Raw genomic sequence first — 23,373 nt, 5'->3', positions numbered from 1 at the left:
CTGGCAACGCTTTAAAGGTATTGTCAGAAATAGCTTTGATGTAATAAATTCTCAGGGATCTGTCTATAAATGCATGAGGAAATTAGGCATGGTGAAGAGTAATACTTTTTTTGAACATTTCCATTTTTAACTTCATTAAAACTCAATTACATTTAATTATCCTCAAAATTCTCTTCAAGGTTTATTGCTGCTCTAAAGGGAAAAAAGTGAGAAAGGAACCAGGTTAGGGGAAGAAATTCAGGAGAGGAGCCCAAGGAAACAACAAGCCAATGGCCAGTGAAGATAAAGAGGCCACCTGGGAGGCTACTACAAATCAGACTCAGGAGAGACTGAGGAGGTAAAGAAGCACTGCTATGATATTTCTATTCCTGGAACCTCTCTGGAATCAAATGGAGGGTCCCTAGCAAAAGCCCTTACTCTCTCCATCCCTTGTCTTTCCTCTGTTCCTCACTCCTTTGTCCTCCTCCCCATTCCAGCAAGGCAGAAGAGGACAATCTTCTCGCACTTGGGTTAACAACATGGTAGAGCGGATAGAGCACGGGCCTAGGATTCAGAAGGTCATGGGTTTCAATCCCGGCTCTACCACGTGTCTGCTGTGTGATCTTGGGCAACTTACTTCACTTTCTATGCCCCAGTTACCTCATCTATAAAACGGGGATTGAGACTGTGTAGCCCCACATGGGACAGGAACTGTGTCCAACCTGATTTGCTTGTATCCACTCCAGCTCTTAGTATAGTGCCTGGCACATAGTAAGTGCTTAACAAATACCACAGTTTTATTTATTATTATATGCACCCTCTAATCATCCCTCCCCCATCCCTACAGCATTTTTGTCCATGGCCATAATTTACTTATTTATACTAATGTCTGTCTCCCCCTCTAGTCTGTAAGCTCATTGTGGGCAGGGAACATGTCTATCAACTCTGTAATATTGTACTTAGTAATATTGCACAAGCCCTGAGTAAAGTGCTCTGCATACTGTAAGTGCTCAACAAACTCATTCAATCATTTTTATTGAGTGCTTACTTTGTGCATAGCACTGTACTAAGCACTTGGAAAGTACAATGCAATTCATTGTTTGATTGACTGATTGACTGATACTCAGACAGGAGGAAGTCACCCTGAGGGTCTGACGTGTTCATCAAGAGGTTCCAATTTCCCCCGAGTGCCTGGCGGGGTACTTAGGTTCTTATGGGGACAGATGGACTCCTTCCAGGCAAGAGGGGACTAGGGACGGGTGGACTCTTTTGAGGTTTGAGGGGATTGTTGAGGGCAGATCAGCCTCTTGTTCATTTGACCGCACTCAACAGAACCCAAGAAGCTTGAGTTCCTGGTCCTCCCTAACCACCAATTTCCAGGGAGAGACTTTGAGTCCAGGTTACTTGTTTAGCAGCCTACAGTCATCTATACCAAATACCTTTCTTTTTGTTGGGTGCATTAGTCTTTTTCTTGGCATCCTTCCCCGGACTTTTAGTTCCCACAGCCTGAGAGGATTTTTCTTTGGATTCAGTTTGCTGGTTTTCCTTTTCATCCTCTATATCCCTCAGCTGGATCTCAGCAGCCACCTCGAGAAGAATAGCGAGAGCTTAGTACATTCAGTATTCATGAGGTTTGCAGCCCACTGGACACATAAAGGTAGCTGGGGAGGCATCTTGCTCTAGCAATTCTGTTTGGTGTTCTCCTCCAAGGAATTCTATGTTTAAGGCAGTAATCACCAGATGGAATTGAGGCCTCTCCAAGGGAGGAGAGAAGCAGCACATGTGCCAGCCTAAAATAATGTGTTCAAAGGCTTTCAACAGGTTCTGCAGACTTCCTATCCAAAAGATCTCTATTCATTCATTCATTCGTTCATTCAATTGTATTTATTGAGCGCTTAGCTTACTGTGTGTAGAGCACTGTACTAAGTGCTTGGAATGTACAATTCGGCAACAGATAGAGACAATCCCTGCCCAACAACGAGCTCACAGTCTAAAGACCTCTTGATCAAAAGACCTCTATAGGGAAACTGTGAGTGGTTGCTTTGTGCATGTATAGCCTCTTAGGAATGAGAAACAACAGGGAGATTGACCTTTAGCCCATGCAAAGGACACTGTTCTTGGAGAGGGTTTCTTAATCTAAATGAAATGGACTAAACAATGGACAAAGAAAGGGTGAAAGGGAGCCACGGAAATATGTCTGGGGCAAGCAATTGAGCTTCTCTTTCAAAAACTGTATTTTGCAGATTCAAGTGTAGCCACTTCCTTCTCAGCAGAGGGTCAAGGGAGGGCTGCGTGAAATGAGCGAGTGCAGCAAATGCATTTTTGTTAGAAATAGATTTTATTCTACATTCCGTACTTTCAAATTCTTGGTAAAGCTTAAAGGGGCCTTTTCAGTATTCCTTTCAGAGCTTGTGAGCAATTCGTCTTTCAATCTTTCATCTTTCAAAGAATAACAAGCTAGCAATTTAGTTTTAAATTTGGTATTTCTGCTTTGTAAACATCTTGGTGATGATGATAATAATGATTATTATCATCTTCGTTTTCTGTGGTGCTTGCCCTAAGGACTCTTGGTACCTTAAAAATTAAAATAAAAAAGCAATATACCTAATGATATACCTGGTAAATTTGGAGAAAGCACTCTTTTAAAAAACAACAACAACAAAACTAGGGCAATATTAGAATAACTTCTGATTTACTGATTTCCCTCTGGTTAATGCAAGGAAGGTTTTCTTGAAGAAAATCAAGATACTATCCTGAATATGTGGTTCCTGATGAAATTGCTATATAGTAGCATGTGTTAAAATTACTGTGATTTTGACAGCGTTGATCAAAATTGGCACTGGTTTCCTGTCACAATTAGACAAGAATAAGTTTGTCCAATCTGGGGCTGTTACAGTTGAGGTTCCAGTTTCTGCTTCCAGTGGCACCTGAGCACCCCTTTGCTCTCATAAGTCACCCAATAGAGGGGGAATCCTGGCATGGGAACCTGGTCTCTCCATCTTGCTGCCAACCTGAGTTGGCAGGATTCCAGTTGCAGTTCAGTTCCCTAGTGAATGTGGGAACTGGTGCTGATTGTGAACAGAGCAGAACCATATATCTTTCCCAGTGTCCACCAATTCCCTTTAATTCTTTTAGTGTTATCTCTGCTTGGCAATTTCAGGTCAAACTCTAAATTAAATTTCTTAAGGAAAAGAAAACCTAAATAAGGTCAGCTATTTGTAAAAGAGAAGCAAGTAGAAGACAGAGGGTGAAAGAGACAAAAAGAGATTACCAACCTCCTTCTTCTCCCCAACCCCTAACAGAGATTATCAAGCCAAACGTATTTGTTAGGAACCACAGGGTAAATAACATGGTCTAGGTATTTCGAGGAAACAGGAACAGAGAGACTCAGCCTCGGTTCCTAAGGAGTTTTCAGCCATGCCTACCCTCCAACCTCATTGTCGTTGTGGCTTTTTCTCTCTCCCATCTCCCCTCCCTCTGTTCAGGGTGGAAAGATAATTTCTTTGGCTCTTTTCCTGAGAGTAAATCCTTTCATTGAAGAATTATCTCCTTAGAGATTTCCCCACTTTGGTCCTAGGTATGTTTTTATTTTACCTTTCCTCACTGGAAAAATAAAAAATCTAGGGGGCAAATAGCAAATCTGCTTCTGTTACTTGCGGGGTATAACAACAAATGATCAAGAGTATCACAAATCAAAGGTAAGTTCATACCATACTGGATATTGCTGCAACTGCATTTTGCCAAGTATCTATTATAGTCTTCTCATCCACCTCATAGTTCAACACCAGGTTTTCAAATGAGTGTTCTTCCTTGCCTTTCAGTGGTTTGCTTTTTAGTTTGGATGCATTTCCTTCTGGAGAAGTATCTCTGCGTGCAACTAGAGGGATCCTTAAGGAAAAAACAACAACTTCATTTTCAAAACTGGGGTTGTGATTTTAACTTTATTTTGTTTAACTTGCTAATTATACATCTAATTCAAACAAGATAAATTTAACCCCTGAAGATATACTTGGTTCTTCCAGGGGATTTTACTTACACTGTGCTAATGGAAGCTAAGCAAAAGCTTTGACCCTAAATGTGACAATGAGGTAAAAGACCTTAGGAATGATGGACAAGAGAAAACACCCCCTACCCCAGTCCATCACCAGGTCTGCCCTGAGTTTGATGCATTCCCTGAGAACTGGTTAACCCCACCTTTACTGGCATCGAAGCATCTGATGGATTTTAAACAGATGTGCCTGAAAGCTCAGAAATAGCTGAATAAGTCACAGCTGGCAGACCACCCTGAGGCCAGGTTGTCCTCAATCATACCTACAGGATATGCGATTACCTCTTGGCTCAGAATTGCTGGTTCAGTCAGTCAATCATATTTATTGAGCACTTACTGTGTGCAGAGCACTGTATTGAGTGCTTAGAGAAGCAGCATGGCTTAGTGGAAAGAGCACGGGCTTGGGAGCCAGAGGTCAGGGGTTCTAATCCCTACTCTGCCACTTGTCATCTGTGTGACCTTGGGCAAATCACTTAACTTCTCTGTGCCTCAGTTACCTCATCTGTAAAATGGGCATGAAGATTGTGAGCCCCACCTGGGACAACCTGATTATCTTGTATCTCCCCCAGTGCTTAGAACAGTGCTTGGCACATAGTAAGAACTTAACAAATGCCAACATTATTATTATTACAACATAATAATAGGCACAATCCCTGCCCAAAATGACTTTACGGGCTAGAGGGGAAGACAGACATCAATATAGATTAATAAATTATGGATATCTGTATAAGTGCTGTGAGGCTGGGAGGTCAGATGAATAAAGGAAGGAAGTCAGGGCAATGCAGAAGGGAGTGGGAGAAGAGGAAAGGAAGGCTTATTCAGGGAAGACCTCTTGGAGGAGACGTGCCCTCAATACAGAGAGATTAATTGTCCATTGGATATGAGGAGGGAGGGTGTTCTAGGCCAATGGCAGGACGTGGGCAAGGGGTTGGTGGTGGTGAGATAGATAAGATCTAGGTACTGGGTAAATCTGAGTTCCAGCCTGGTAAGTAGCAGAAAGACATTCTCCCCCCTCCTCTATGCAAGAGTGTCTTTGCTCTGTGGACATCGGGGTGGGGATAAGGAGCTCAATGCAATTGAATTTGATTTCTCCAAAGCTTCAGCTTCTTCTTTTGACTGCAATCTGTTCTTTTGGTAACCTGCATTAATCCTTTCAGATCCTAGGGTCCCATTCAGCGAAGGAAGTGCTCAAGGCATTTCCAGTCCGATGCACTTTTGGGGCAACCATTGATTTTCCCAACTTGGCTCTGACCACCAATATCACCTGTTAATGGAGTTCATAAGGAGGTGGACTAATTATACAACAACACATAATGAGAGCAGGAGAAACCATTTTTAACTGGGATGGCCACCTCATCTCCCAGGTCCTTCTCTAGCAGAAAGTCAGTTTCTTTTGGAAGCTGTATTGCATTTTCTGTAAGAAAGATTAGACTGTAAGCCCGTCAAATGGCAGGGACCATCTCTATCTGTTGCCGACTTGTTCATCCCAAGCGCTTAGTACAGTGCTCTGCACATAGTAAGCGCTCAATAAATACTATTGAATGAATGAATGAATTTTCTCTGATGTCAGATTTGATCTAAGTTTCAGGACTGGCATCCAATGATTGAGCTTTTGCAACCCCCTCAAGGTAATTGTTCTGCAGCAATTGAGTATGGGAGCGCTAATCTCGATGTGACTGTCATAGATGCACCAGTGCAGGTGAAGTCTGGGGCAAACTTTGTTGGCAAACTCCACCCTGTAATACTTGCCCCAGAATCTCTGCTGGCTCGAGCCTTAGCTGAGTTATCTGGCCTCAGAATCAATGGTTTGTTGGTAATGGGGTCTGGGAGTGGCCCACGTGACTTTAAACCATCACAGCTTTGGCAGGGTCTCCGTTGTGTAAATATTTAAGAAGAACTGGGCCAAGAGAGAAAGAAGGAGGAGAAGGAGACCTATTTTTGTAAACTTCATCTTCCTGGGAGCTCCATTTCCCAGGATTCTGAATGACTCTACTTCCTAGAATTCTCCAGGACATTGGAACCTTCCGGATGAGGTGGGTCTGGCCAACAGGAGCCTAGGAGGAACTTGGCCAATGAAGTGTCAGGAGAACTTTTAAATTCGAGAGAGGATTGGCTGGGGCATATGTGTCCTCTCTCTCACCCTCACCCTCCCTCTTGCATCTAGGTTCTTGCTTACTTGTGGCTAAACTAGAAAGCACCAAAAAACCTCACAAAATTATTCAAGAATTTGAATTTAACTTTTTTTCCTACACTCTCTTTCTAGGTATTGGCACTAAATGATCAAGCATATATATCTGGTGAATGGATTGGGATTGTCTGGAGGAAAATATTCGTCTACCTCCCTCCTATAAATAAGAGCTTATGTCCAGGTACTGGTCCAGTTTCTTGTCCTATACTGGCTGGACCATTGTAACTTCCTCCAGTCTCTCCCACCTCCAAGCTGTGACTCACACAATTGCTTAGATCATTTTTCTAAAATGTCGTTCTGCACTTATCTTCAGATAGTGAGTCCCTTGAAGGCCAGGGACTCTGTTTTATTTCCACATGTGTATCCTCTCCCAGCACTTAGTCCAGTGTTCTGCAAACAGTGAGCATTTAATAAATGCTATTACTACCACTTGACCACTCAAAAGCATCTCATAATAATAACTGTGGTATGTTTTAAGCACTTACCATGCACTGACCATGAGGAGTAGGGTGGTATATATAGTAGAAAGAACACAGGCTTGAGAGTCAGGACCTGGGCTCTAATCCCAGTTCTGCCACTTAACTGCTGTGACCTTGGGCAAGTCACTTAATAATAATAATGATGGTATTAAGTGCATACTATGTGCCAAGCACCGTTCTAAGCTCTGGGGGTAGACACAAGGTAATCAGTTGTCTCAAGTGGCGCTCCCAGTCTTAATCCCCATTTTACAGATGAGGTATCAGAAGCACAACTGATAAATGGTGGAGCCAGGATTAGAACCCACAACCTCTGACTCCCAAGCCCGGGTTCTTTCCACTAAGCCATGCTGCCTCTCTAATTTAACTTCTCATTGCTTCAGTTTCCTCATCTGTAAAATGAGGCTTAAATTCTACTCTCTCCTATTTAGACTGTGATCCCCAAGTGGGACAGGGACTGTGTTCCAACCTGATTAACTTTTATCCAGCCCAGAGCTAGAACAGTGTTTGCATATAGTAAGTAGTTAATAAATACCTTTTAAAAAAAGCACTGAACTAAACACTGGGATAGATACAGGATAATCAAATCAGACCAAGTCTCCATCCCACCTGGGGTTTGCAGCCTAAACTGGAGGGAGAAAAGATACTGAATTCCTTATTTTACAAGTCAGGAACCTGAGGCACAGAGAAATTAAGTGATTTTTTCCAAGGTTACACAGCTGGCATGCTGTAGAGCTGGGATTGGAACCCAGGTTCCCTGACTCCCAGCCCTGTGCCATTTCCACTAGACCAAGCTGCTTCTAATAGCTACTTATTAATCTTTGAATCAGTCAATCAATCATTGGTTTTTATTTAGCACTTATTATGTGCAGAGCACTGTACTAAGCACTTGGGAGAGGACAATACAAAGGAATTAGTGGACAAGTTCCCTGCCCCTAATGAATTTATAGTCTAGAGGGGAGAGGAAAGGGAAATCAAACAGAAACCCCTGAAAATTGACTTTCATGCATTCTGTCAGCCCTCTCCCTCTTACCTTTCTCACTCTTTTCTCTCACTATACTCCCCTTTGCGGTTTCTATCCCCCCTGTAGATTTTCAGTTCCTTCTGGGCAGCGATTGCATCCCCACCTCTATTGTATGAAATGTACAGTACTCTGCACACAGTTGTCACTCAGTAAACACTATTTGTTGATTGCTTAATCTTAAACTCAATTTCTCTCTTTACCTACTTCTTGACTCTTCCATCTTCAAGCCCTGAATCACTCCCTTCCTCCTGCTTAGAACTCCATCCTTTTTCCAATCTGCCAGGCCACAACCCTCCCCATCTTTTAGTTGCACATTTGACTATTGTTCTAAATAATCTGCCAATTATCCACTTTTTCCTCTATTTACAGATTATTTCACGACTGTCTCTCCCATTAGATTGTAAGCTCCACGTGGGCAGGGTTTGCCCAGTTATTATACTGTTACAATGGTACTTGTTAAGTGTATGTGTCAAGCACTATTCTAAGCGCTAGGGTTGATACAAATTAATCAGGTCAGACACAGTCCTTGTCCCACTTGACAATCACAGTCTAAGTCTCCCAAGTGCTTATTACAGTGCTCTGCACACAGTTGGCATTTAATGAATACTACTGATTGGTTGATGGATTGATTGTGTTGGGACATGAGAAGAAGCGGTGATGCTGAAGGGATAATTTTAAAGAAACCTTGTTAAGTTTATCTGTTGCCTCTGAGGGGTGGCACTTTTGCATATTAACTTGAGGAGATACTGGTTTGAAACCTAGGACTAGTGTTCCAGACGATCTGGCCTTTTGCTTGGTAGGGACAATCAGATACCAATTATAAAGTGCTTGGAGTTTCTCCTATAAAGATAAATATAGCATTACTGACTTCAAATTTGTAACTAAGGCATTTTGTAAGCATTTTATTTAACTGTAAAATTCACCATTTTATATTTACCTTTTTGATTTCCCAGACTTTTCTCCTCCAAAAAGATCTAGCAATGGAATGCGAGTAAATTTCTTACTCTCTTCTGATGGGATTTTGCCTTCCATTCCCTTGTAGTAGTCTTGAAGCAGTCTCTTTGTATCTTGGAAGCGATCTACTTCCACCTTGAAAAATAAGTAAGAAGCTTGTCTCCAAAGAAAAGAGAACAAGATAAAACCTTTTTTTTAATGGTATTTGTTAAGCTTTTACTGTGGCCAGGCACTGTTGAGAGATCGAGTTAAGATACAAACTAATCAGGTTGGACATAGTCTCTGTCCCACATGAGACTCACAGTCTTAACTTCCATTTTATAGCTGAGTAACTGAGGCACAGAGAACATTAAGAACCTTAGAGAACCTTAAAAGAACTTTATTTTTTCACTCCCGAATCTCTCTGAACACTAGGAATTATATAATTCTGTTCTAGGTTTGTATTGATAATGACAATTTTTGAGCCTTATTTTGTCCCCTCCGGATGAGTTGTTTTATGTCTACAGATGGGATGCCCAAGAAACTTAATAACAGGGTTGGAGGGGTGAGAAGGGATTGTTTCCCATTTGTAGAGCAAGGTTGCTGAGTGTGATACCTGGTATGTGCCCCTTAGAGACAGCAAGGAGCATTAATAGAGGGCTTACGTGCTCTTATGCTTTTATACAATCTTCAGTACTGGTGAGTTACTTTTGGGAGATTTGCTAGTAATTCTTTTTTTGGCAATTCACAGTCGTGGGACTCAAAAACAATATGTTAAGCTGATTCAAGGCAGGGGATTTTGCCCTGGGCTTTGTTCAGGTCCCTGTACTCTTTTTTACCTTCATCTGCAGTCTGTAAGCTTGTCGTGGGCAGGGAATGTATCTGCTAGTTCTGTTGTACTGCACTCTCTACTTCCTTTTGCATCTCATTTGGTCTCATAGTTTCACTTTTGCAAATGTCTTTGGGTTGAGATAACTGGGCGACTATTCAATTCTGGCTGTAGTTCACCAGCATGGCCTACTGGCAAGAGCAGGGGCTTTGGAGTCAGAGGATATGGGTTCTAATCCGGCTCCACCACTTGTCTGTCATGTGACCTTGGTCAAGTCACTTTGCTTAATCTTTGCCTTAATTACCTCATTTGTAAAATGGGGATTAGAACTGTGAGCCCCATGTGGGACAACCTGATCAACTTGGATCTACCCCAGTGCTTAGAACAGTGCTTGGCATATAATAAGCGCTTAACAAATGCCATCGTTATCATTATTATTACTGGCTAGATGTTTTGCTCCCATCTCAAGATGACATTGGCAAAGACACAGTTCTTCACCTCTCATCCAAAATCCTCCTTCTGACCCTCCTATCCCCAAGTGATCAGTCATTTTACCATGCGCCTGCCCAAGAAGGCTGTTTGTGCATTTGGTGCTCTTTTTGATTTTAGCGATGTTGGAATTAGGAGGTTTTGAATTCAGAAGATGGGCTTGATTCCTTCGTGGTTATGTGCTGCGCTGGAAGCATAGGGGAGAAGGCCATTCCCAACTCCTACATATTTTTAATAAGGTTGCTTCTCCTATCTCTAACTTATTTTAATATGTCTCCCTGCTGGACTGTAAGTTCTTTAGGGGCAGGGGTGGTCATTTTACTTTATTATACTCTTCCAAGTACTCAGTACAGAGTTGTGCACACAGTAAGCACTCAATAAATAATAATTTCTAATCATTTTGGCATTCAGTAAGTGCTTACTATGTACAAAGTAAGAGAAGATACAGGATAATCAGGTCAGACAGACACAGTCCCTGTCCCTCATGTGACTCACACCTTAAGTAGCACAGAGGATAGGGGTAGAATAAATAGCACTGATTGAGTGACAACAAATGAAGTGTCAAAATGGAGAAGACAATGACCACTAGGATTATTATTCTGCAATTACCATTTCTCATTGATGTGTTGCTTAAATATTTCAGGTCTGAGAGGTGGAAGCTCCTGATCCTCGTCAAATACAGTCCATTCAATTACACCCCAAGCACCTATGGTTTTCAGTCAATAACCATAAGCCATTACTATCAGATTTAGTTTAATCAGATCGTTGAAATAAAAAAATGATTTATCAAGACCACATTAAATCCTTACAGGGATTTTTATTAATAGCTACTAAGCCAATGCCACACAATTATTGTGCAGTTCACTCTGTTGAACCTCAAAAATTCAGTGCTTGCTAATAGTTATATGGCTTCTTTTTCAATGAAAAAAAACCACATATACCGGTCCAGAAAGATTTCATATAAAGGATAACTCTTTGAATTCTCAATGAACATTTCAATAAGTTGGTTTTGTGATATGCAAAGATGTAAGTCAAATCTCTCAATCAATTGTATTTATTGAGCGCTTACTTTGTGTAAGCACTGTACTAAGCACTTGGAAAGCAAAATACAACAGCATTGCTAGACACATTCCCTTGCCTACAATGAGACTGTAAACTCTCTCAAAGCTCTCTCAGGTAAGATGGTTCTCCTGAGAAGTTTTGCATCAGCACTGCATTTTCAGCAGTTAGCAGTAATCTCTCCAGGAAGGCAAAAAAAGTTTAGTTCATTTTCATTCATGCAAGTCCTTCAGTTCTTGGTTTTGGAAGCTGACAATTACAAGGTAAAATTACCATTCACAAAGAGACTTCACTTTACTGGCCCATTTGAATGAATCCCATTGGATAATAAATATGGGAAGTCCTTTTGCTTTTTGTAATTGAATATGCATGGAATAAACAACTAAGAAAAGAATTACTCTATGGGTAACTTTCTCTTTCTTCCAAAGGAACGAAAGATGAATTGTAAGTTTTAAAATATCTACTTATCTCAAATCTTAGCAACATGCATTAGCACCTGTCAGGCTTTGATTTATTAGACCAGAGAAGAGAAAAGGAGTCCCCAACTGACACAACTGTAGATTCATGGGAACAGGCACAAAACCACATTCACAATAAGGTGCATAAAAATCTTTTTCTATAAAGCCAGCCAATGATCTTTGCTACTGATTAAGAAATAAAAAGATAGATTTCTTTTTTCAATTTTAGAAGAAAAATCTACAAACTTTCAGAAATAGGGAAAGCTTCAGAATTACCAGCTCAATCAATCAATCATATTTATTGAGTGCTTACTGTGTGCAGGGCATTGTATTAAGCACTTGGGAGATTACAATATGACAGCATTGCTCTACATGTCCCTGGAAGTTTACAGTCTACAGTCCAGCTCGGGTGCAGGCTAGGGTAGAAATTGTGAGCATTCTTTTTCCTTTAGCTTTTTTGGAAGAATATTACTGATGGCAAATAGAATAATAATGGCGTAACAAATTTAATGAGGTCAACTGATGTTTGGGATTTAACCATCTACACCATTTTGGCCAGCAGCTGCAGCTGATTTGTAGTTGGGCTTTGCACTTGGCTCATGAATCAAACTCTCCGTCTGTTTCGTAAACCAAATCCTAGCTCCAGGCTGCAGTGAACTAGCTCAAGGTGGGAGATCTTGGCAAGGCATGGAGGATGCTTGGGCTTTGTGGCACACCTTTTGGTGAGCTGCATGACAGGGTGAAGAGACACGACACTGTTCCAGGCTCCACTTGTCACCCCTTCCCACATCTCCAGGCCACCTACAGTTTGGAGAACGGCCATTAAGGGAAAATGTCATGTTCCGCTTATGGTTTCTGCTAACTGAAGAGAATCCTCTAAGTTCACTTGTCTGGCTAGTAGGATGACTGCACAGAAAGGCTATTCATATTTATTCTTTAAATGAAGAGAATGTCCATAGATTAGTGGTTACATGAGGGAAATGGTTGTAGAGGGAATGTACTTGAATTAAATAAATGGGTCCTCTGTGGGACTGCCCTACCTGCATCAGTGAGAAGAAATGGTTTATTAGGATTCCAATATGATCCTGTAACCAGCTCTCATTAATGATATCACTGCGTTCTTGCTCGGCTTCTTCTTTCCGGGTATCGGAGATATCCCAAAGGCGGTCTCTCAGATCCTAAACACCAAGAAAACTCCACAGTTTCACAGACTATATGAGTTATTTATTCTCAAAAACATCCATGTGGCAGGGAATTTTTTCTACTCCCAAAAGTCTCTAAATGATCCCTTCTGAGTCTGATCTGACTTGGAAATGGTATGCAGGGAAGGTGAACCCGTGAGAGGGGAAAGGATGTTCTTCCAGGGTTGTGGTCCTCAGGTTTAAGTTTAGTGAAGGGCAATGCAGCTCTCCCTCCACCTTCGGTAAACCAGCTAAGGACACAGAACACAGGATATATTGGAAAGTGTGATACAGGAAGTATCCTGAATCACTCTCTCTCCTATTTCTGAAAATTCCACCAGCCGAGGGGCTGGAATGCTCCCTGTGCATTTTTGCAGTGGAAAATTTGTCAGGTGTGATATAAATTAAAACCTTTTTTTCAAAATGGAAAGCCAGAAAGCAGTGGCTCACCTACGTGTTTCTATTTTGCTCTCTGACTTTCTCGCTGGTAACATTATGGAAGCCCCCAAGTTCCATTTCCCTGAAATTTTTTTGAAATTTCACAAATCAACCTATCCACCATCCTTCCTTGGACTTTCATTCAGCCCCAGAACTAGATAAGGGGCTACTCTGAGGGAGGTGGAGGATTTATTTATTTATTTTTGATTTATTTCTATATCCCCTCCCAATGAAGCTCAGGTTGGAGGTGAAGGGATGAGCCAGACTGAAGGGATGAGCCAGACTGCATACTGCTTTCAGTGCAGAACTACACCCTCAGGCACCAGGCCACCAGACATCTGACTAGCCCCTAGTTTGGGTTAGAGATAGGAGACTGAGTGTTTAAGGTCTCCTCAGGCTGATACATCAATCGGACTTACATTAACTCTTTGGTGGAGCTCAGCTTTGGTTTCCTCATCCTCCCAAAGATCATCAGGAAGGGAGTTATAGTCAGATTGCCACTGAGATATAAACTCCTGCTTGTGGTCTGGACGCTTCAGGAATTTCTGGAAATTTCTTCTGTAGGGCATTAATAGAATTGTAATGCTGAAGACAATGTATCTCACTCTTTTCACTCCCCCTTTTCCAGCATAAATATCAGGAACGTAACAAATATGCGAAAGTCATTTTTACTCACCTAATGTCGGAGAGGTAATAAATGATAGAATACTGCTCATCTCTTAGCTGTCTGAGGATCATTTTGATGGTGTTTATGTATGTCCTTTCTACATCTTCCCAATAAGGTACTAAATACATAGGTATTTCCTGTCAAGAATGAAGGTATAACAAATCCTGATTTTAGGATGAAAATTCTTCCTCCTGGTCTGTCTGTATTTCTGTTATGAGCAGCTCAATCTTCCCTATTAGGAGAGGCAGTGAGCTGTTGTAAGGGTATCTAAGAATTGCCCCAGCATTCTTCACCATCCCTAATTTGGGACTGGGGAATAGTCCTCTCCTGTTTCTGGCCTGTGTCCTGAGAAACCCCCTGAACTGTAGCAGGGCTTGGGTACATAGTGTGAAGGATCCTGTTCTCCCATCTGTAGAGGCCATTGCTTAGTTGCTTTGAAAAGAAAAAAGCAGTGTGGCCTAGTAGAATAAGCATGGGTTTGAGAGTCAGAGGACTTGGATTCAAATCCTGCTCTGCCACTTGACTGCTTTGTAACTTTGGGCAAGTCACTTCACCCCTCTGTGCCTCAGTAACCTCACCTGTAAAATGGGGATTCAGACTATGAGCCCTATGTGGGACAGGGTTTGGGTCCTACTTGATTAGCTTGTATGTGTTCCAGGGCTTAGTAGAGGACGGTACAGTACAAATACCATTAAAAAATTTAGAAAAGGAAGGATCAGTAATGAAAGCTATTGTAGTAAGAGAAAATCATATCCCCAGTTTCACTAGGAGGAGAAAAATCAACTGCTTTTGCTGTTGTTTGATTCTAAGCCACCACCATACCTCAGGAAGAGGTGCATCCACGTAGACCCATTCCTCTGACCCTGGCTTCACTGGAGGTGGTGGTGCGGGCACAGGGGATGGTATCACTTCTGAGGGAGTGGGTGACTTTTTCGGCGATTTAACTTGGAGAGTACCTTAAACATACAGGTTAACATTAGCCTGGGCTAAAATCCTGACCCGACCCTTTTGGATGAATAAACCTGAACCCTGGGAGGTGAGAGAGCTCTGATTAGAGGCCAGTGCTGTAAACACATGGAAAAAAATGTACCTGCCCACAAATTTCTCTTTAAGTTACCTTCCCCTACAAGAAGTAGCTAGCGATATAGAAAGTCACTACAATTGAAATCATTCTTTGCCTTGTCTGACATCAGTTGCTACTCACTCTGGGAAAGTGAACAAGTGGCTCTTCTCACAGTCTCCTTCGAAGACCAATCTCTGCTGATTGGAGCATGGCCATCTACTCTTCCTACTTCTGAATTAATAAGTTAAGTACTTACCTGTTGTCGGCTTGGTGTGGTTGATCTAACTCTCGGGCATCGTGCTGAAAACCTGTTACAGTCCTCTATTATCCTGAACCTTAAGAAGAACAGTGCAAAGAGAGAGCGAGCCCTCTCCTGATTGCTGCACACCAGGCCGATCTGTTTGCTGCAGCGACCTCCCAACACTGATTTAGCTCATTTTTGAAACTGGGCCTCACTGCCTCTAAATCCAGGGCTGCTGGGGGTAATCGAGTAATATGAATGAGGCAACTTGGGAGCTGAAATAAGACCCCTAGATTTGTTTAAATCTAAAATGGATTTCTTCCTCCCTCCTCCCCAACTGCTTGCATGAGCTCCCTTTCACTAGCTAAGACAACAGCTGCTTGGATGACTTGGCCACTCATTTTTCTAGGATAACTATTTTTTACATTTAATTTACAGGAGCATTTTTGGGCCAAATATGCATTTCGAATGCACTGATTTCAATGATGTTCGAAAAGAAAGATTAAATTTGATGTAGGCGCAACTAAATTTCAGTGGGTTCTCATTCTATGTTAGGTCTCTTTTCTTTAACTGTTGAATTTTATATGACTACAATTTTGAGTTGGTAAATTTTTTTAACCACTAAATCTCTGTGGGACAGTATGCCCTGTGCCCCTCTCCCTGTTTTCCTTCTATAACCTGATATTTTGAGGGCTAGGAACTCTAACTGTTTCACCTATGTGCTTAATAAATGACCATGATTTCATTGGCGGCTAAAGAAATTTCATTGTACATTTTTCCTTTTATAAAGCAGATTACTGTTATGCATTTATGAAGTGTTATCTAAAATGCACATTTGAAAGCGAGCAAACTTGGTGGCAGTAAATACTTTTAACAGAAGCTCATAGAATTTAAAAACTAATACAGAGAAAAAATACTAGGTTAAAACTAAAACTATTCTACATGTATAACTATATGTAAAAAGCTTATCTTTATTTCATATACCTTTTCCTTTGAGTGAAGTGTCAGTTTTCTTTCCTTTCTTATCTTTACCGGGTCCTGCATTAGTGGATACCTCTAAAAATTCAAAACAGAGATGTCATTGGAAATCTTTTAGGTTAGAAACTATGAACACTGTTATTCAGCTCAGAGGAGTTGTTATAGTATTACACCATGGTAACAATAAAACTCCTCAGGGGTCGTCTTCTCTGACTAGTCAGTTCAGATTAGAAAAAGAGGCTGGATACACATTTACTTGGATGATAGAAGCTCTATTTTGGAAGCAGTGTTGCCTAAAGGAAAGAACATAGGCCTGGGAGTCAGAGGACCTGGATTCTAATCCCAGATCCACCACTTGCCCTCTGTGTGACCTTGGGCAAGTCACTTCTCTGTGGTTCAGTTTCCTCATTTGGAAAATGAGATTACAAACCTGTTCTCCCTCCTATTAAGACTTGAGCCCTGTGTGGGACAAGGACCTTGTCTGACCTGATTATCTTGTATCTATCCCAGAGCTTGGTACAGTCCTCAGCACATAGGGTTACCACAATAATTATTGCTATTGTTTCTGTAGAATTATACCTCCCAACCCCAAATGAACCCAGATAGAACATGGAAGTTTTTTTTAATGTTATTTGTTAAGCACTTACTAATTGAACCCAGATACAACACTGAATAATTTTTTTAATGTTATATGTTAAGCACTTACTATATGCCAGACACTGTATTAAGCACTGTGGTAGATACAAGATAATCAGGTTGGGCCCAGTTTGTTTCCCACTTGGGGCTCACAGTTTTAATCCCCATTTTACAGCTGAGGTAACTGAGGCCCAGAGAAGTGACATGTCTTGCCCAAGGTCACACAGGAGACAAGTGGGCAGAGCTGGGATTCATTCAGTAGTATTTATGGAGTGCTTACTATGTGCAGAGCACTGTACTAAGTGCTTGGAATATACAATTCGGCAACAGATAGAGACAATCCCTGCCCAATGACGGGCTCACAGTCTGATTCATTGATTCATCTGATTTTTAAGGAACAAGGCATCTTGTCCTTCCGCCCCTGTAATCTCCATGCAATGTAAAGAAAAATGCATGGTTCAGTGACAAGGATCCAGCATAGACAGAAGGGCGATAGCCACAGAAGGAATTCCTGAATCTTGTTTCCAACCTACTTGCCGTAGGTCCTGCCTGGGGTTAGAAAATGAGGCTCACAGATCTTCTCATCAGTGCTACTTATTGAGAGCTTACTGTGTGCAGAGTGGTATACTAAGTACTTGGGAGAGTATGATACACCAGAATTGGTAGACGTGTTTCCTGCCCAAAGGAGCTTACAGTCTATCTAGAGCAGAGACATCCAATCCCTCTTTTCACAGATACCCTGGGGTGGGGCACTTGGAAACCCCCTCCAGGAAGTGAGTTTCCAGTCACCATGGGTTCCATTCTACAGCCACTGGCTCTGCAGTGGCAGCCACTGTGCTGGGTTTCACCAAAGTGGGTAGGACTGGGTCTGGATCATGATTTCTGGCCTGGGCTAGATTCTAAATGCTAAAGCCAACTGCAAACCTTGCATTGTGAAAAAGCGAATTCTTGCCTTAATGTTTAATCAGAATTCTCCCCTTAAAAGCTCTTCATTGCTTCCTTGAAGGTTACCTAATTCTTGGCAAGTAGATCAGGTGGAAGTCACCCTTCCGGATGACAGAACAGACTGACTCTCCTGAAGCGTATTTCCTGCCAGCCTGTCTTTCAGTCTAAAAAACACCACCATGTCTGCATGCACTGAATTATTCCTTCCTCTTAGCAAGAGTGGCCTCTTATGGATACGGGTGTGCACATAGTGATTTGATGGTAGTTGTGCCTAAATTAGTTTTCAAATAAAAAAAATAGACCCAGTCGTTCTTTGAAGAAATGATAGCTTTATTGGGCCTGGTCTCGATAAGTCAAAAAATGTACTTTTGAAGATTTTGAAGCTTTAAACAAACATATCTTTTATGTTTATCAGATAAATTTAGACATTTTTAAGGATTTATTCCTGCCAAGATTTATGAGAGCAGCACACTCTTTTCTTGAACATTGGGAAGGCTGTTTCTCTTGGGGGCTCATTTGGCTTTGTTTTGAACCCCCCTCAGAGATAGGGGCCATGTCTAAATCCCACCTGTGTTTTCTCTCCTAATGCTTGGTTCAGTGCTGTGCATACAGTAAGTGCTTAATAAATACCATTACTACTCTACTGCTACAATTAGAGAAGCAGCGTGGCGCAGTGGAAAGAGCACGGGCTTTGGAGTCAGGGCTCATGAGTTCGAATCCCAGCTCTGCCACTTGTCAGCTGTGTGACTGTGGGCAAGTCACTTAACTTCTCTGTGCCTCAGTTCCCTCATCTGTAAAATGGGGATTAAGACTGCGAGCCCCACGTGGGACAACCTGATTCCCCTGTGTTTACCCCAGCGCTTAGAACAGTGCTCGGCACATAGTAAGCGCTTAACAAGTACCAACATTATTAATTACTATATTTGTCCTCAGTGAAACTTGGCTAGTCAATAACCCTCCATGGCTTAGGTGTTCCACCAGTAAAATGGGGATTAAAATATCATTCATTCCCTATATCCTCTTGTAAAGACAAATGAAGATATTGAACTTGAGGCACCTATATTTTGAAGGTCTCATCGGTGTTGGCACGTGGGATTAATTAGAGAAGCAGCGTGGCTTAGTGGAAAGAGCATGGGTTTAGGAGTCAGAGGTCATGGGTTCTAATCCCACCTCTGCCACTTGTCAGCTGTGTGACTCTGGGTAAGTCACTTCACTTCTCTGTGCCGCAGTTACCTCATCTGTAAAATGGGGATTAAGACTGTGAGCCCCACGTGGGGCAACCTGATTAACTTGTATCTGTCCCAGCACTTAGAACAGTGCTTGGCACATAGGAAGAGCTTAACAAAAACCATCATTATTATTAATGTGGAGTCAGTAGTGTAGGAATCCAATGAAAGTAACACACACTTAGGGAGAAAGTAACTGGACAACCCCAGGGAGTAATTAATAAAGGCGTAGCAACATGGCCTAGAGGCTAGAGCGCGGGCCTGGGAGTCCGAAGAACCTAGATTCTAATCCTGACTCCACCACTTGTCTGCTGGTGACCTTGGGCAAGTCACTTCACTTCTCTGGGCCTCATTTGCCTCATCTGTAAAATAGGGATTAAGACTGTGAGCCCCATGTGGGACAGGGACTGTGTCCAACCCAATTTGCTCGTAACCACCCCAGGGCTTAGTACTTTGCCTGGTACACAGTAAGCACTTAACAAATACCACAACCATTATTATTATTATTGTTATTAGTGGCAGTAGTAGGGGTTGTAAAATTAGTATTATTCCCGATTCTTTCACCTGTAGAGGGGACAGTATGCTGACAATATGATTGTAAGATTGAGGGGAGAAAGAATTCCATTTTCCCTTTGACGTTGGCCCCATGAAGTCATTTCATATTCTGGGGAAGGGTACCCTGAAAGAACACCCAGTACTATCTGGATTGGGGTTGCATGTAGGCTGAATGGTGGGAATGGGTTGTTGATGATTCTGCTGCCAGTATGGGGCCGGCTACTCTGGCTTCCCGGTCTCTCCATGGCACTGTTCTGAGAGCCACAGAGAGAGGGAGGGAGGGAGTGGAGTGAACAGCAGGATAGCTAGATGCTGAACCGCAACATCATTATTTTTCATTTCTCAGAATATGCTCGTCTTTATATAGTATAACAATACAGCCATTATAAGTAGCCATTTATGACATACAAATCTCCTGGCTATGCCAAGCATCAATAGTATAATCATTACATCTTTACAATAGTGTAATTATAACCTAGACAGGTTAGAAGCAGTATGATCGAGATAAAGCCTTGGGTTATAAATATGGTGACTATCATGAATAAATGAATTCTTAGGATACCTTAGTATTGTAAAAATTGGCGACTCACTTTTAAATCTCTGTATCATTTTACAACTTTCTCCTTAAAGATTTCTGAACAGCCTTAGCCATATGATTTTTAGTCAGAAAGTGGCCAAATTGAAAAAAAGGTGTGTTTTCTTCATATTGAGAGATGAGCAATGATACCCTTAACTAGCCAACCAGGACATAGCTATTCGTGCATGTAATGGTTTCAGTGCAACTGAGAGTTGACACTGTAAGGAGGGAGCCAGCAGTAGGGTGATTTCCAAATGAGGTCAGTGAGCCGAAGAAATGGCCCATCTCTCTGGAGGGTGAGGTTAGATTCCACCTGGGGCTCTGCCTCCATGACCAAACACGATAAATTCAGCTGGGGAAAAAGTGGTAATGTGGGTTGAACTTGGAATGCCATGCATTTGCCTGATTCAGATCCATGTTCACTGACACTGCACACATTGCTGGAAAACCAGGTGTGGTTGCCAATCTTTCTTGTTCTGATTTAATACACCCACCCCTAGTTACCCTCAAATAAAAACAACCCCCCCAGTGGAAATACTTTGTTCTGGCATGTATGCAACTTGCTTAGCAGTAATTTACATTTCATTCCCCCCTCCCCTTCAGACATTTGTAAGAAACAAACCAGCAGGATTCAGAATCATTCCACTAATCACCTTTGGATGGTTTCCCTTTGGCAGCTTTCTTTTTTGGAGGCTCTTTAAGTGGTGGAACTTCCTTCTTTTTTTCTACTTCAGGGTCAACTGGAAGCTCCATGATGGGAACTTCTTCCTTTTTTTCTGATTCCTTTCTTTCTGCTTTCCTTTTACCTTCAAATCAATGAGAAGAATACAATTTTGTCACAAAGTGGGAAGCTGAGACTGTTAGTCAGTGTTCTCATGACAAGCAGGAAATGAGCTTGAAAGGGCTGTGAACAAGAGATGTGTGCAAATTCCCTTCGAGACTGTAAACTCATTGTGGGCAGGGATCAAGTCTACCAATTCTGTTGTTTGGCATTCTCCCAAGTGCTTAGTAAGTGCTCAGTAAATACCACTGATTGATTAATTGTTATGGGCAAGGGATGTGTCTGCTGATTCTGTTGCATTGTACTTTCCCAAGCAGTTGGTACGGTGCTCTGCACACAGTAAATGCTCAATCAATAGCATTGATTGACTGACTGAGAGTTTAGGAGAAAGAAATGAAACTCAATTTGGTCCTGATTTTTGTCAGCTTTGCCAAACTGTCAGTTTTGACTCATGTTCTCTTTACTGATTTTTTTCTATAGCTCATTATCTTCACCATTACTGTGTCACTTCCTGCTAATTTTGTGCTTACTTGCTGACTAAGCCTCGTCTCAAACCAGAAATCAACTAGAAGTTGGGTGAAAGAAGGGGAGGGACATTGTACTCTCCCAAGCGCTTAGTACAGTGTTCTGCACAGAGTAACCATTCAGTAAATATGATTGAATGAATAGGAGGAAAAGAAAAAAATGTGAGGAAAGAGCGACACAGACATCTACGATCCATCTGTCAATCAGTTATTCACTAGGACTCCTCAGGCAGTATAAGAAGTGGTAACAGTCTCAGGAGAGGATCTCATCCCACCTACCATTACACAGGAAATAGAAATTAGGGATGAGGCAAAAAATAAGTGAAACATTTTGCCTACCACCTCTTTTTTCTTGGCCAAAAGAAGGCGTGTCATCCTATTGGATAGAGCATGGACCTGGGAGTCAGAAGGACTTGGATTCTAATTCCGGCTCTGTCAGTTGTCTGCCATGTGATCTTGGGCAAATCACTTCACATCTCTGTGCCTCAGTTACTTCAACTGTAAAATGGGGGTTAAGACTGTGAGCCCCATGGGGGTCGTGGACTGTGTCCAACCTGATTAACCAGTATCTACTCCATTGCTTAGTAAAGTGCCTGGCACTTAGTAAGCACATAACAAATACTGTGAAAATAATCATTCTGTTCACTGGACCATCATTTCAGTAGTAGGAGCAGAGCCAACTGGAGCTTATTTCTGGGCAAGGATTGATGCCTCACTATCAGGGTGTCAGGACTTTGAGAGCGATGCTAAAACTGGGTCAGACATTGGTCCATCCAGCCCAGTACTCTGCCTATGATATGCTTAGGGGGAATGCATGAAGGTTTCCCGAAAACTTAAACATGATTTTTTCCGAACTTGCAGATATTTTCTGCCTGTACAATTTCCTGTGCTAATAAAAGCCACTTGGCTATTCACCCCCTTCTGCCAGTGGGTAAAGAAATGCTTCCTTTGCTCGATTCCAGAGCTCTAGAGAGCAGTTGAGTCTGTCCCTGAGCTCTGAGCCCCCACGGCCACTTCTGCAGACGGCTTCAGCCAGTTGGAGGCTCCTGGTGGGAAGGGGTTCTGCCTGGAGGCAGCTGGAGGATGGGGGCAGCCAAGCCACATGTTCTGCAAGGCTGGAGTTGGCATCGGTGCCGTGCTGTTGTGCTGCGGCTGGGGCAGCCCCTACCTCTCTGAAACTGCTCGGGGCTGGGCTGGGGCTGCTGCTATGCCACTAGCCACCCAGACAACACCTCCCCTCTCCGCCTCCAACCCTCCACCGCCTTCCTCCCACCCCACCCGCTACCAGGCCTTTGAAAGCATTGCTCCGTGATGGGAAAACTTGCCCAGCCCAGGCAGTTGGGGGTAGTAGCAGGGTGTGGCTGATGGCAGGTCACTCTGGAGCCACCCAGTCTCCTCCTGCAGCACAGGGCCTTTCTATTATTTTTTTCTTATGGTATTTGTCAAGAATTTACTATGTGCCAGGCACTGTATTAAACACTGGGGTAGATACAAGATAATCAGGTTGGACACAGTCCCTGTCCCACATGGTACTCACAGTCTTAATTACTGTTTTACAGATGTGGTCACTGAGGCACAGAAAAGTGAAGTGACTTGCCCAAGGTCACACAGCCAAAAAGTGGCAGAGCCAGAATTAGAACCCAGATCCTTCAGCCTCCCTGGCCTGTACTCTATCCACTAGGCAACACATGGGGCTGACAGTATTAATCCTCATTTTACAGATGAGGTAATTGAAGCAAAGAGAAGTTAAGTAACTTGTCCAAGGTCACACAGCAGACAAGTGATGGAGTGGCAGACTACAGTGCTTTGCACACAGTAAGCCCTCCATAAATATGATTTAATGAACATATTTTTAGAAGCAGGATGGCCAAGTGGAAAAAGCACAGGCCTGGGAGTCAGAGGACCTGGATTTTTGTCCAGGCTCTGCCGCTATGTGACCGTGGAGATGTCATTTAATTTTTCTGGGCCTCAGTTCCCTCATCTTTAAAATGAGGATTCAATATCTATTCTTCTTCCTACTCACAATGTGAACCCCATGAGGAACCTGGTGATTTTGTACCTACCCCAGTGCTTAGTAT

General features: G+C 42.3%; 1 protein-coding gene across 3 annotated transcripts in view; it reads right to left on the bottom strand.

Annotated features, from left to right (window-relative positions):
- The window catches only part of SPEF2 (sperm flagellar 2), a 171,695-nt gene that overhangs the window by 53,742 nt on the left and 94,580 nt on the right, over nucleotides 1–23,373 (bottom strand). For all 3 annotated transcript variants that reach the window (XM_029060866.2, XM_029060865.2, XM_029060869.2), the window contains 9 exons: nucleotides 20,644–20,796; nucleotides 16,058–16,129; nucleotides 14,592–14,725; nucleotides 13,779–13,906; nucleotides 13,522–13,660; nucleotides 12,524–12,661; nucleotides 8,653–8,804; nucleotides 3,690–3,867; nucleotides 1,419–1,566 (listed from right to left, as the gene is read on the bottom strand). In XM_029060866.2, coding sequence (XP_028916699.1) covers nucleotides 1,419–1,566; nucleotides 3,690–3,867; nucleotides 8,653–8,804; nucleotides 12,524–12,661; nucleotides 13,522–13,660; nucleotides 13,779–13,906; nucleotides 14,592–14,725; nucleotides 16,058–16,129; nucleotides 20,644–20,796 — 1,242 coding nt within the window. The remainder of the gene's footprint in view (nucleotides 1–1,418; nucleotides 1,567–3,689; nucleotides 3,868–8,652; nucleotides 8,805–12,523; nucleotides 12,662–13,521; nucleotides 13,661–13,778; nucleotides 13,907–14,591; nucleotides 14,726–16,057; nucleotides 16,130–20,643; nucleotides 20,797–23,373) is intronic.

Source organism: Ornithorhynchus anatinus, chromosome 3 (genome assembly GCF_004115215.2).
Source record: "Ornithorhynchus anatinus isolate Pmale09 chromosome 3, mOrnAna1.pri.v4, whole genome shotgun sequence".
Taxonomy (NCBI): Eukaryota; Metazoa; Chordata; class Mammalia; order Monotremata; family Ornithorhynchidae; genus Ornithorhynchus; species Ornithorhynchus anatinus.
The sequence above is the reverse complement of the archived record's forward strand: the minus strand, read 5'-3'. Positions and strand labels throughout refer to the sequence as shown.